General features: G+C 39.3%; 1 protein-coding gene across 2 annotated transcripts; it reads right to left on the bottom strand.

Annotated features, from left to right (window-relative positions):
• Nucleotides 1-598: 598 nt before the first annotated feature.
• LOC108101645 (glutamate receptor-interacting protein 1) lies at nucleotides 599-11,969 on the bottom strand. Of its 2 annotated transcripts, none has more exons than XM_017206061.2 (10): nucleotides 11,576-11,969; nucleotides 6,375-6,494; nucleotides 5,248-5,460; nucleotides 4,982-5,175; nucleotides 4,587-4,897; nucleotides 4,367-4,530; nucleotides 1,991-3,188; nucleotides 1,535-1,737; nucleotides 998-1,473; nucleotides 599-937 (listed from the first exon to the last, which is right to left on the bottom strand). In XM_017206061.2, exons 1-10 carry the CDS (start codon nucleotides 11,739-11,741, stop codon nucleotides 836-838), a joined length of 3,147 nt encoding a protein of 1,048 aa, XP_017061550.1. In that variant the 5' UTR covers nucleotides 11,742-11,969; the 3' UTR covers nucleotides 599-835. The 2 variants fall into 2 exon arrangements, with proteins under 2 accessions (XP_017061550.1, XP_017061551.1); XM_017206062.2 differs by having other exon boundaries at nucleotides 4,982-5,172.
• Between the last annotated feature and the right edge of the window lie 752 nt (nucleotides 11,970-12,721).

Here is a 12,721-nt window from a genome sequence, read left to right as displayed (position 1 = left end):
GCGTTACTGGTATGTTTTATATGTAGCCAATTTAGCTGGCAAAATGGAAAATATTACTCTGGACTTGGTCGAATGATGAGATTTCAGTCACCAGGCGAACATAATTCATAGTAGCTTGCATCTGTTAAATTTGTGTCAACTGAATTCGGTATACGCCGGCTTGTCGTTTCTGTTCGAATACATTGTTGGGCTTCTCTGTTTTTCAAAAGTATACTTTGTTCGGCTGTAAGTCTTTTCTTGTCCAAACAACAGACAAAAACCATTTGAAATATGGAAAATCGCAAAAATCATTAAAAAAAAAAACTTAGAAAATTGATTGGTAAAAAAAATCCAGCTTCACCAATATGAAGAATTAAAATGAAGTATGTTCATATTATCATCATATCTTATTATTATTTTATATTATAATAAATTCTTATTTTATATTATATTATATTATATTATATTATTTATTATATTATATTATATTATATTATATTATATTATATTATATTATATTATATTATATTATATTATATTATATTATATTTTATTATATTTTATTATAAATTTTTTAATAAATTTCTACTCTATGGTCAAGAAACAAAATATTTAATGTTTTTAAATTAGTTTTTAACGGCAATATAACTACATTTTTAAAACATTTATGCTAAAAAATAAATTTTAAATAATATTGATGTAAAATTACGGCAGAACTATTTTAAAAGGCGACATATTTGGTTACGACAGACTGCTATGTCTATTTAGGTTAACTTTTTCAGGGTATTGGCAATGATAGTTTAGAAAACATTAGCGTAAAACTAATTTTATGTTTTAAGGATCTAACACGCAAGAATTACTCGGTGCGTTGCATAATCATCTCAATTTTATCGCCGGCAGCGGCAATCAGCGGAACAGTAAGGCAGCAGTCAAAGTCCTGCGTCTTTATCTCGTTTACCTAGGGATTACGTAATACTTAAAAATATTAAAATCTCAACAATAACAACCACCTGCATACCTGCATAATGCGATCGAAAGGCTTAAGCAGACCGCAAAAATCAGCTGGACCTCCAGTCCGAATCCTGTTGATGAACACGCCACGCTCGTAAAGTCCATCCGAAACCGAGAATCCATAGTCGTCGTACACCTTATCTTTGTACAGAACGACATGGAAAATTCGGGGACTTCCACTGACAATTCCATTGGCGCTATCATCCTGGCTTGCATTCCCATTGCCCGTTTCTTTGATACCATCCATGTTGGACGAGGGACTTCGAGGACGCCTTTGGATCTTGGCATAGATGGCCTGCGCCTGTGGAACATGGCTTCTGTTGGCCAAATCATGACCTCGCAATATCTTGAGGTCTACTAGATCGCCAAGATTCTGCAAAAGACTAGTAGCGTGCGAAAGGGGAATTCCCTGCACCGAGTGCTCATCGATAGCCAGCAGCTGGTCGCCCACATTTATCTGGCCATTTTTTTGGGCAATGCCGCCTGGTAATATGGGAGATATATAATTAAATTTTTTTTTTTACATCTGCATATTCAAACGTACCCTCCACAAGACCGCTGATCGTGATGGGCTTGGTGATGTCCTCGCTGCCAGCCAAGGTTATCCCTAGTAATCCTCCTTTGGGCTCTAACCGCACGGTGAATATTATTTGGTGCAAGCTGCTACAACTGCTTTTGCTGCTGGAACTGGCAGCCGATCCATACACCTTGTTTTCCATGGGCGGTGGCAAGGCGGTACAGTCAACACTAGAAAAGTAATAAACATAGGTTTGAAAGGGAAAGTTTCTGACGGGTAGTTTAAAACTCAGGAACTGGCTTGCGTAAAAAGGTAAAGGTAAAGTCGGACGGACAGACCATATCCTTATTGCCAAATTGTTATTTGTCTGAAAATCTTAATTCAGAGCTAAAAGGTTATTGGAACATCTAGCTTTAACATACAGTTTGAACGAGAGTTCTGGACCCCCGAACAATAGCGACGCAAAAGTTTTTTAAAGCTCACCTGGCATAGCGATTGAGTTCATATCCAGCATACAGCTGCTCCTGCTCGTCTTCCTCCTCGGGTAACTCGGTGGTGAGACTCTGCGTATTGGGCGGCATTACGAAGGATCGACTGTTAACCCCGGTTGACCAGCCTTTGGTCTGACCCCCGGCTGATCCCGCCCCCGATCGCAATTGCACGGACTGCAGACTGGCGTCGTCCATGCTAGGCACTCGAAAGTACTCCGGTTGAGGAGTCTTCGACTTCAGAGATACACAATCCGCGTACTTTCCCGCTGTCACATAAGTACTGCTATAAAGATCGTGATCGGTAGGAAAATTGGCGGAAGCACCGATTCCCGTTCCCAAATTATTGCCACTAGCGGGGCAATTGCTGTAAATCGGAATTGACATGGGCAGGAAATCGGGCAGAACGACCCGCTTTATCGTCACGGTGGTAAACTCCGAGAAGCTCTGACTGGAGTTCTGCGATCTGCCCTCTTCCGTGAGCAGGGCGTCCACGTTGAAATGCTGCACTGGATGCTGATCCACGGCTAGGAGGATATCCCCCGATCGCAGGGAGCCACTGCGATGGGCAGGACTGCCCATTTTGACATCTGAAATGACTAAGCCTCCGTGACTGGCACCGCTAACACTAAGTCCTAATCCACGTTTGCCGGCCGTTAGCAGCTTTACACTGAACACGCCACTGGAGGGCACCACCGCATCTGGCATATCGAATTCAATCTCCAGCTCCAGCCAGTTGGCTGGCGTTCCAGAGTTCCCTCCACCACTGCGAGTGAATCCACCCTCAAGGAGCTGCCTCATAGCCGCCGCATCCAAGCTGTACATCTTGTTAATGGCCACTATACGATCTCCTGTCTGAATGCAACCACTGCGATCGGCCACTGAATCCGCTATGATCTTGTCAATGGTCACAGCTCCAGGTCCCCCGGCTCCTGGCATGTTCGCCCCGGACTCGCCGAGGACAATGCCTGCCCCTTGGCTGCAATCCAGAAGAACTGGAAAGCTCTCCGCCCGGCAGAGACCCAAGCCGGCTGTTACTCCTGCTGTTCCTGTGGCGCTTAGAGTGCTGACCTGACTTTCCAAGGGCAGAGAACTCTTGCGGGACAAGCGCTGACGCTGGCGGCCAGCCGTCGAGGATTTCCGGGACTCGAGGGTGCCAAAGCTGTACTTGGGGCTACCTAACGCCGTGTGACCTGAAGGATGAAATGGGTAATACAGATTAGGGTTAACACGTCCGAGCAGGTAATAACAATATATGGTCGAGTACCGCACCTCCTTACATTTTTGTGTTTCGCGCTTATATAATATTACTTACAAGAAAGTAAGCTAGCTAGATTCGTAACTTAATTAAATATATGTAAATATATTATTTTGTTTTCAAAAGGTTATTAAAGTGTGGGAGATCCGCGTGCGGTCATTCGGAATACTTTTTAAAAGAGGCAACAACGTAACTCAATCTTTATATACTCTATGTATGTCTTTATTAAAGCTTAAGCAACTAGCAATTCGATCTATAAATTTCGATTAGTCAGCAGGCTTCTTCTTTTATTGGCACTTGCTTACAAATCACACATGAAAAAATCAGTTTTGTCAGTTGTATTTTCCTAAAGAAGAAATAACTTTTGAAAACTGCTAAATTGCCCAGAGCTATTGTAGTGCTTTTTCCACGGCACATAAACAATAAGTACATCAATCAAATAGACCAATAAACACGAAACAAAGTAGCACCAACGTAGAGCTCTACACATACGGACACCATAATGTCGTACCAGATCAAATCACATAATCACATAAATGCCATTTTACCAGTTACATCTCGAATACGAAAAGTTAAAAATTTCAGTTATTTTGCAGTTTGGTTAGAACGTTCGCGTAATTCGCGAAATTTGCTTCTACTGGATTACTTTGCGATATTTATACCCTTACAGAGCAAAGGGTATTATAATTTCAGTCAGAAGTTTGCAACGCAGTGAAGGAGACACCTCAGACCCCATAAAGTATATATATTCTTGAGTATAGAGTTTTCTAACGACTCTTGAATAACGAATTGAATTTCATCAAAATCGGACGACTTTATCATATAGCTGTCATATAAACAATAGTCGAAAATATGAAAAATTAATAGAAAAAACGTGACAGCTTCGATGCTGTTTAGTTTTTATGTATTTTGTTCGGCTGCCAGGGTATATAAGCTTCGGCTTGCCGAAGCTAGCTTCTTTTCTTGTTTTTGTTAAGCTGGTGATGCTGGGATAACACCTCGCCAGAACTTTGTCAATCCCCTAGAGGGCCTGAGTGTGTTGTAACTGCCTGGTAGCAACTACATGGCTTTGTCAATATAGGGGGGTGGGCTCAGACCACAACCGAAACTCACAGTGACGGGCCAACGCGTGCGCGGGCATGATCTGCATCTGCGTGTAGCCGCGGCCGGTGCTGGTGTCCAATATGGTCATCAGCTCGTCGGGGCTAAAAGCCGAGTTCTCGATCATTGTCTCGTCGATGGAGAGCACTTGATCGCCGACGGATAGGGCACCGCAGCTGAAAAAGAATAAGCCGTTCATAAGTTGGAAAACAACTCAGAAGAACCACCTTACCGATCTGCGATGCTGGCGGGCAGGATGCTCGCTATGAAAATGTTTGCCGATTCCTCGATCTTTTCGCCACTGGAAGGAGTACTCGAACCGGACCCAGAAACAGGCATTCCCGACGGGTAGTTGCAAAGTACCAGTCCTAACTTTTCATTCATGGGTCGTTCGATTTCAATGAGCAGCGGTCCCATCGAGAACTCGACGCTCTGCACCACGGAAACGTCGTACTCGATCGTTAGGTTTGTGTAACCGGAAACATGACCGCCACACTTAATAATTTGCTGCGCCTCCGTGAGCGTCTTACCAATAAGTGAGATCTATTTAAAAATATAAAAATATTTTTCTAAATTGAATTCGAGAACTTTGCAGCCAAAAGGCAGCTCCAATGTAAGATAACTTACATTATCGACGCGAAGCAGCCGATCTCCAGGCTTAATACGACCCGTCTTATACACTGGTCCTTGGGGCCTCACATGGGTGACAATCAGGGGGTAGTCTGCCCCTCCCCGTAACGTCAATCCCAGGCACCCACTTTCCCTCTCTACGGTGATCTGAGCCAGCTTCGAGGTAACACAAAGGCTGTTCTGGGAAACTGCTGCGGCCGGGACAACAAGCATGACAAAAGGCTAATGAGAGGTGAAAAGGTAGATAGTATAGGTTTCCTTACTGTACTCAGGCAGGGAGTACTCAATCTCCACGATGGCCGGGCCCAGATCCAATCCTCCAGCGCACAGCATGTTCATCACCTTCTGGTTGCTCAAGCCAATTGTCGATGTCCCGTCGATCTGATGAAGACGATCTCCAGGCGCCAGAAAATCCGCCGCATGACCCACCGGATTCAAGGAACCCACCACCGGCGGATACGACAGATCATTGCGTTCTGGAGAAAGAAGTTGATAGCTTTATGATAGCTTGTATGATAAAAACAACGGTTTTACAATTTTGTTCCACTAATTTGTATAACATTGCAGAGGGTTCTATAATTTCAGTCAGGCAAAATTAGTAGCAGCTACTATAAAAATGAGTCAGAATTTAAGTAAATCACATTTCAAAATTAAAATCTAAGTAGTGGAAAGAAATTAGTTTAGTAATTGTATTGACGTTAAACAGCTAAAATCACTCTATTCAAGTGTTCATGTGATTTTTAAAGTAATAGAATTGTGACGTGTCCTGTGCGTACGTGTACAATGAACACTCCGATTATTATTTTTTTGTCTGGCCCCCTGTCTGTCTCCTCAAACTGCCCCTGGGGTTGGGCTTCTCTCTTGATAGAGACGATGATTTATATTGGCGGCGACGGCAGGCGGAGACACGAATCCGGACAAAGCAATATCCATATCGACTTGGACGCATTACGCATTAGAAATGAACGATTCGGGCCGTCCCACTTCGTCTGGTGATCGGCAAAAGCAATTTAGCTATAGCGCAGTACATATATCCGCAGACAAGAATCCATTGCCGAATGTTAACGGTCTTTTTAATATACACGGCTGTAATCCTCGATTGAAAAATAAGAAAAAAAATTCTACAATTCTAATATTGTATCAAATCCGTTGTGATTTTTTGATTTTGTCAAGCATTGTGTTTGCTTTAATTTAAGTAACTTGTCTAATCAAATTTTAAAATAATGCAAAGATAACAGTTATATTAAGCGACTTTGTTACTTGCATATCCGCTTACAGTAATCTATTGGGTTCTCCAAACAACCTCTATTGATGAACTTTTTTCTTCGAGCCACATAAACTCAGGAATTTATTTACTGTATAGATGCGTTTCGAAAAAGAGCCTTCTTACCTGCGAATGTGATGGCTAAGTGCAGAGCGTTACGCGGCAAGGTGATAGTGGCGTAGGTGGTTCCCCTTTCCGGAGCCAATCCGGAGTCTTCCGATTGGGCAGGACTCATTGCTCGGTCAACTGTAAAAAAATATAAAAATAGGCAAATTGGAAGTGAGTAAACATAACAGATCAGACATCAAAGTGTAGTTCTGGCCATCTTATTCTTAATTTATTTCACCACACCAGACATCAAAGAAGGCCCTACCTTCTCTAATATAACCATCAATCTCCGTCGTCTGTTCATCACAAATCGACGTTGTCAAAAATTCTTTAATAAAATTCGCTGTAATTGCAAAAAAATTAAACCGAAAACAGATATAAACACCAAATGGCTCCCAAACATGTGGCACGACAAACACAAAATTTAAAAACGTCGCCAGGTCAAAATAGCTTAATATCAGATAAGAGCCTGGAAAATGAACCGTTTTGTAGGCTTAGTCTAAAGTGTAAGCGAATAAACACTAGTTCAAGCTAAAGAAAAGCCAATAAAATTGTATTTAATATATGTTTCTTATGACAAGCCCTACATCTACATACGTATATCTATATATGTATGTATGTTTGTACATATCTTTACAAGCTAAAAGTTTTTGGTTTCTCAGTTTAGGAACACTTTTTGGTATTTTTTGGGATGCCCTGAAGCGTATACGCGATTCTCTGCCATGTAGATATGACAAGTTACACTGGAAAAGAACTTAAAGTCAAAATAACAAAGAAGCCCAATTCATTGGAGCTAACTCTCGACGCAAGCGGACGCGACTTTTATTTTCGATTGCTTTGATGGCGCAAACATGTTTTGAATACGTCGGCCCGAGTGTACAAAACAGCAACAATAAATAGCCAGAAACCAAAAAACAAAAACCAATTGAACAACTTATATACCCAGTGAGCTGCTTACAAAAGTTACGTTTCGCTTCATTTGTCCGACGCAGACGCTCACGCAGCTTTTCCATGTAGCGAGCTGATACACCATAATTTATTTTCGTTAATGGGTTATCTTTGGTTTCAGTTTTGTTTCTTTTAGCTCGTCTTTAGCTTAAAAGGGTGTGCCAATTTGGTCCAGTTGCACACATAGTAAGTAATAGCGGACATTCACTTGGATTTTAGAAATTTTACAAAGTTCAAGGGCCGACAAGCTTTGGTTTGCCTTTTTTGTTAAAATATCTATTTTGGTACATACATATACACTCACAGTCGTATAATTCAGTATGATAAAGTGTATAATTTTGGACCAGAAAATATATAACTGATCAAGTCGCTCTCAAATTTTTAGTTTCGAACTCAAAGTTAAATAAATAAATAATAATATTTAGTTGCTAAAGCTTGATTTCTCTTTCATCTATATTTTTGTCTCCACTTACACTAGCTTTAATTTGTTTTCAGTTCTCCCTATGGCTTGCGTGTTTTTTGAATGCGTTTTTGTGTGCTATTTATACACGCGCACTTTTTATTTCCATTTGATATAGCGGAGCAAACGAAGGCGCTTTTTGTTTTTTCCGATTTGCTTTTCTCGTTGGTCTTGGTTTTTTTTTGCGGGTGGCCAGCATTAGTGTGTAAAAGCACATGAATAAAATTACAGACAAATTTAAATTATTAATTAAGCTCAAAAACTATATATGTACATGCAAAGATACAATACAATAGTTGGGCATTACCAGGATATAATATTTATTTATTGGTTATGGTTTTAACTCAGTTAAAAATAATATAAGCTTTTGCCAAAAGAAAAAAAAAATGTTACCATTTAGTTAAATAATAATTTTCTCTCAGTTAACTAGTTTTATAGTATTCTTTATATTATAAATTTAGTTGTAGCTAATTGTAGCCACAAAGGTGCCTTATGGTTATAATAGACATCGATTGCAAATCGCAGATTTGTTTTACAGAATATGAAATTCATCTCTCAGATTGGTGTGATAGTTAAACGAATTTTTGGTGTTATGGTACAATCGCACGTTAGTTTTTATGATCTCTCACAGAAAAGTTGCAAAAAAATTTGTCGGTGACAGTTGCCAATTTTTTCTCTGGCTAAAATTGAGTTCATCCGAAAAGACTTCCGGCGGGCGGTGAACAAAGAACTTGCTTGAAGGCCTATATGTAGTGGATCTTTGTAGTGGATGTTTGTCAGTCAGTCAATTGAAAGTGTGAATCTTCCAATAACTGACTGAGTATTAATTAGTTTACATGAATCGGGTTCAAACATTTTTCATTTTTTTTTTAATTGCCCTAAAGAAGAGTGTTTTGGTCTTGTAGGGACCAGCAACTTGATATTGTTTTGAAAACGTAACTAAAGGCTTATGTTTCCTTTTAAAGTGTTGTGTTTTTTTTTATGTTGAATGCCCCCTTTTCCGTTTTTTTCCTTTTATTTCCTAAAGAAAATTGACAAGAAAACCCAATTAAAGCGAATCAACTTGAGCGCAATTCCGCAAAAATGTCAACATCTAAAAGAGCCACATCTGGACATCCCCCCATAAGTGGAGGCGGGTTAAGGGGGGAAGGGATCAGGCCCTGCAGATCAAGCCAAAACTTGGATAATATTGACGGCGCAGAGCCGCTACCAAGACGCACTAAGCCAAAACATATTTACGACAATTTCGGTATATTTATGCCTTTTTACAGAGCACGTTGAAACAAAAGATGGGGATGAAAGACTTTCATATTGCATCGTATGCAGAATAGTATTTTGATTTGTTGCAGCGTAAAAAAAATTATCGACGAAATTTCAGCGGGATTTAAAACTGGGTAAGAGACAAACGATTCTAAATCCACCGGAATGCTGATTTAGAATAAAAACTTCTGACTAAAATTATTATTATTATATATTTTAGAGTAAATGTTTGGTGGAAAGAAAATAAAAAAAAAAGCAGACAATTAGTGTTATGCTCACCAAAAATGAGTCTGTGTTAGATCACCTAAGACCCTAACTTTAAGTGCTACATCCAATAAATATTGTTTTGAAAATAATAATTTGTATTTTCAAGAAAATAAGACGAATAGCTTTAGCCCTTTTATTATTATTTCGCCTCATAAATTAATTTGATTTATTTGATTGTTGATTTAAATTTGTAAAATCATTTTGAAACTCTCTATTACTAAAATAATAAGACTTGTTATCTCCTACATAAACCTCCCTCCAGTTTGCAATTCTGCTTTTAATTTTTAAGTTTTGATTGCTATTTTTACACTGAGCTAAAATATCAACCGTTAAACCGTTTGGCATTTTCCCTCTCTTGGCATAATTCTGATGCAGTGGGAAATGGGCGAATTTTGCGGCAAAAACCAAAAAGACAACACAAACAAAACGGGATTATAAAATTGGTTTGGAATTGGTTTGAAAGCACGAAAGAAATTTTCAAAACAAGGGGTCAATGAACAAAGAAATAGATAATATAAATTATAATGTGGGGGGAATTGTCTGTCAATGAATGTACCACAAAGTTTCTTTAATTTAAATTGGTTTTGAACATATTCCCGGTTTTATGTGCCGGACGGCAACTTTCTGCAACATTTGTGGCGAAATTTTATTTACTTTATCAATTGGCAGCAACTGCCATTCCGAATTATTTCCTCGTTACCAATACGCCTATACGACATATCCTTCCGTCACACCTCTTTTGTTTGGGCGCTGCTCCTCCGTCATCACTCCATTATATTTTGTAGCCTTATGTTATGGGGCGCAAAGATTTTAAATAAACACAATAAAAGAACTGCTCGTCTATGACACTCGAAAACAATGTACTATACAATCAGTGGCGTAGGCAGTACTTTTATATGGGGCTTTTAAAAAATATTTTTTTTAAATTAAACAGTCTGTAGTTTTGTATAATGCCAGTTAGACAAAATTTCTAGTTCATTTTATTTATCGTTGCGGGCTGCATACGCCCCTGCGATAAAAACGGTGATGACACCGCTGGACAGATCGAAAAATCCCACTCGCTCTGCGCTCACTTCGTTTTAATTACGTCAAAATGTTGAGTCTTCTTCAGCTCTCTTCAGATCGCTTTCCCCCACCAACCATGTCTGTACCATATCAATGTTCCCTTTTTGTTTATACACGATGGCCGCAACGTGGCGAAAAAACACACACACACCCCTACAAGTAGGAAACTCTTATGCACATGGCATAAAAAATAGGGGGGAAATGTTTTCGATTTTCGAAAAACGAATGGGAAAGAGCAGTTGGACGAGTGTATGGGGTAGAGGAAATGTAGAGGTTCCGCGATAGCATCAACAATTTTAAGATATCTCACACTCAAAAAAATACTTGATTTAAATATGTAATACATATTATACATCCACTGATTTTTGAACTTAGTAAAAACTTTTTGGAAACCTAAAACTTGCATAGAATTTAGCCGTGTTTTTATTATTGACATAACTGAAATTAGTAATAAGAAAAGTTATTTCCAGTAACGCACCTGCGTTGATCTCATGATCACTGCTATGCATCTGCATCTTGGGGCTCGGTATCAGAAGTGCTAACCAGTTACTTGACCCTATTTAGTAAATACAATCCAAGCAAGAAATTAAATTATGAAAAATGGCAAGCACGCGGAGAAACCAACAATACGGATCAAGAGAAACAAGTAATTAAATGGTAATTACGCTCATTATGAAAGAAATTCATCGAATACAATTAAACTTCTTCTTTCTCTTCTTTTTTAGTATCATAGAATCTGGTCCTCCAGCATTTTTCAGCATTGACGTCATTTTTAGATCATTCATAAGTCCATGGACGATAAAAACACCGTTCGTTTAACTGCCTCTTATATTCGAAATTGTAAGTCTGTCAAGATATACACTTTTGGATGTTAATGTAAGCATAAAACAAATTCAGATATGCTACAAAATAATATTATAATATAATACACAAAATAAAGATAAATGTATGTATATTTGACTAATACATTTTTGGCTGCGCAACTTGGGGATGAAGACACAAATTCATCGTCGGATATTTGTATATCGAAAGTCGAGCACTAGAGGGCCGTACGCAACCAAGCACCTTGGGCGGAAGTACGATACATCAGAGCACCCAGAGAAAAATCTGACAAAATGGGAGCGCATTTGTTGGGCGCTTCAGCTGAATTTTTGTTAGTATTTGAGATAGGATGTTAGTTCCTAGGTGAAAGGGAAAGAAAATCGGAGAAGTTACTTACCTCCGGATATAATAGGAGACAAGGCCGTGTCCGTCTGCGGATGATGAAATCCGTTTGAAGTACTATTTTTGGACTCGTGTGTCTGTTGATGTTGGTCCTGTTTGAGAGCAGTTGATTTTCCAGGCACACAGCCTCCAATAGGCTTTTTCGATTTCCACAGTTTCATTTTGAGTTTTGGGCTAGCGCTCTTAATCGTGTGCTTTACGGATTTCCATAACTCATGGCATTTGGCATTTTCACAGGAGAAAAAAATCAAAAAAAATATTCACAGTTGGAAATCAAACAAGGAGACTTCAAAATTTATTCTGTCCCGATGCGACTAAATTTAAACAATGCGCGCACGTCCATGGGACACCACGTAAACTCGTCCAATGAGCGATCTTGCTGTGCTCTAGAATAATTTCTGCTCGCACAGTGGGTGTTGTTTTTATTAAACGAAAACAAAACAATGTTATACCCTTTAAACTTTGGTGGTGCTAATTAAATTTCTCTCTCATTTCCATTAGTAAGTAGTGATTTTATACGATTTTATGGTAAACGTAATACACAAATAAATTTTTACAGAACCATAAAAATAAAAAACTATTGTGTTAATCATGAAAAGTAATCGGCCCAATGTGCAGTGCTCTCTTTCGATTAGTGGGTGAGTCACACACTCGAGTGGAAAAATGAAAAAGGCGAAAAGAGAGAGTGAATTGTAAGTAAAGCGTTTACTTGGAAGTTGACTCGGGAGAGAAGTGCTTTCCCTCTTTCTCGCAAGAGAGGGGTACATTGTCGGAAAACTCCAAGCAGGCCCCAACAGGCACAGAGCAAGCTGATGAGCAGCAGGCAGCGGAATCAATTGCTTCTCTTAACCATCAATTAGTGGACAGGAGGGGGAGGGGGGTTTGGCCTATGACCTAAATGAATGCCTCGAATTCGCGCATCTGCTCGAAATGGTCAAAGAAATAAGACTCAACAAAAATAAGAATGAAATAAAGTTCACCGACTAAGATTCACCCTTACCAAACCCTCAACGACACCTACAGGTGGTAACCGAAACACCCATGTATGTACGTATACAGATGTACTATATGCATATAAATGCAGAAATAATGAGTTTTGACTTTACTATAAATGTAGTTTTGTATGGCGTAAATATTGTAA

This window comes from Drosophila ficusphila, unplaced genomic scaffold (genome assembly GCF_018152265.1).
Source record: "Drosophila ficusphila isolate 14025-0441.05 unplaced genomic scaffold, ASM1815226v1 contig_198, whole genome shotgun sequence".
Lineage (NCBI taxonomy): Eukaryota > Metazoa > Arthropoda > Insecta > Diptera > Drosophilidae > Drosophila > Drosophila ficusphila.
The sequence above is the reverse complement of the archived record's forward strand: the minus strand, read 5'-3'. Positions and strand labels throughout refer to the sequence as shown.

Coding starts and splice junctions, on each gene's coding strand:
- LOC108101645 (XM_017206061.2), bottom strand. CDS start 11,741: ATGAAACTGTGGAAATCGAAAAAGCCTATTGGAGGCTGTGTGCCTGGA. Junction 5,176..5,247: donor GTACTCCCTGCCTGAGTACA/GTAAGGAAACCT, acceptor TCCCGGCCGCAG/CAGTTTCCCAGAACAGCCTT. Junction 938..997: donor CTTTCGATCGCATTATGCAG/GTATGCAGGTGG, acceptor CGTAATCCCTAG/GTAAACGAGATAAAGACGCA.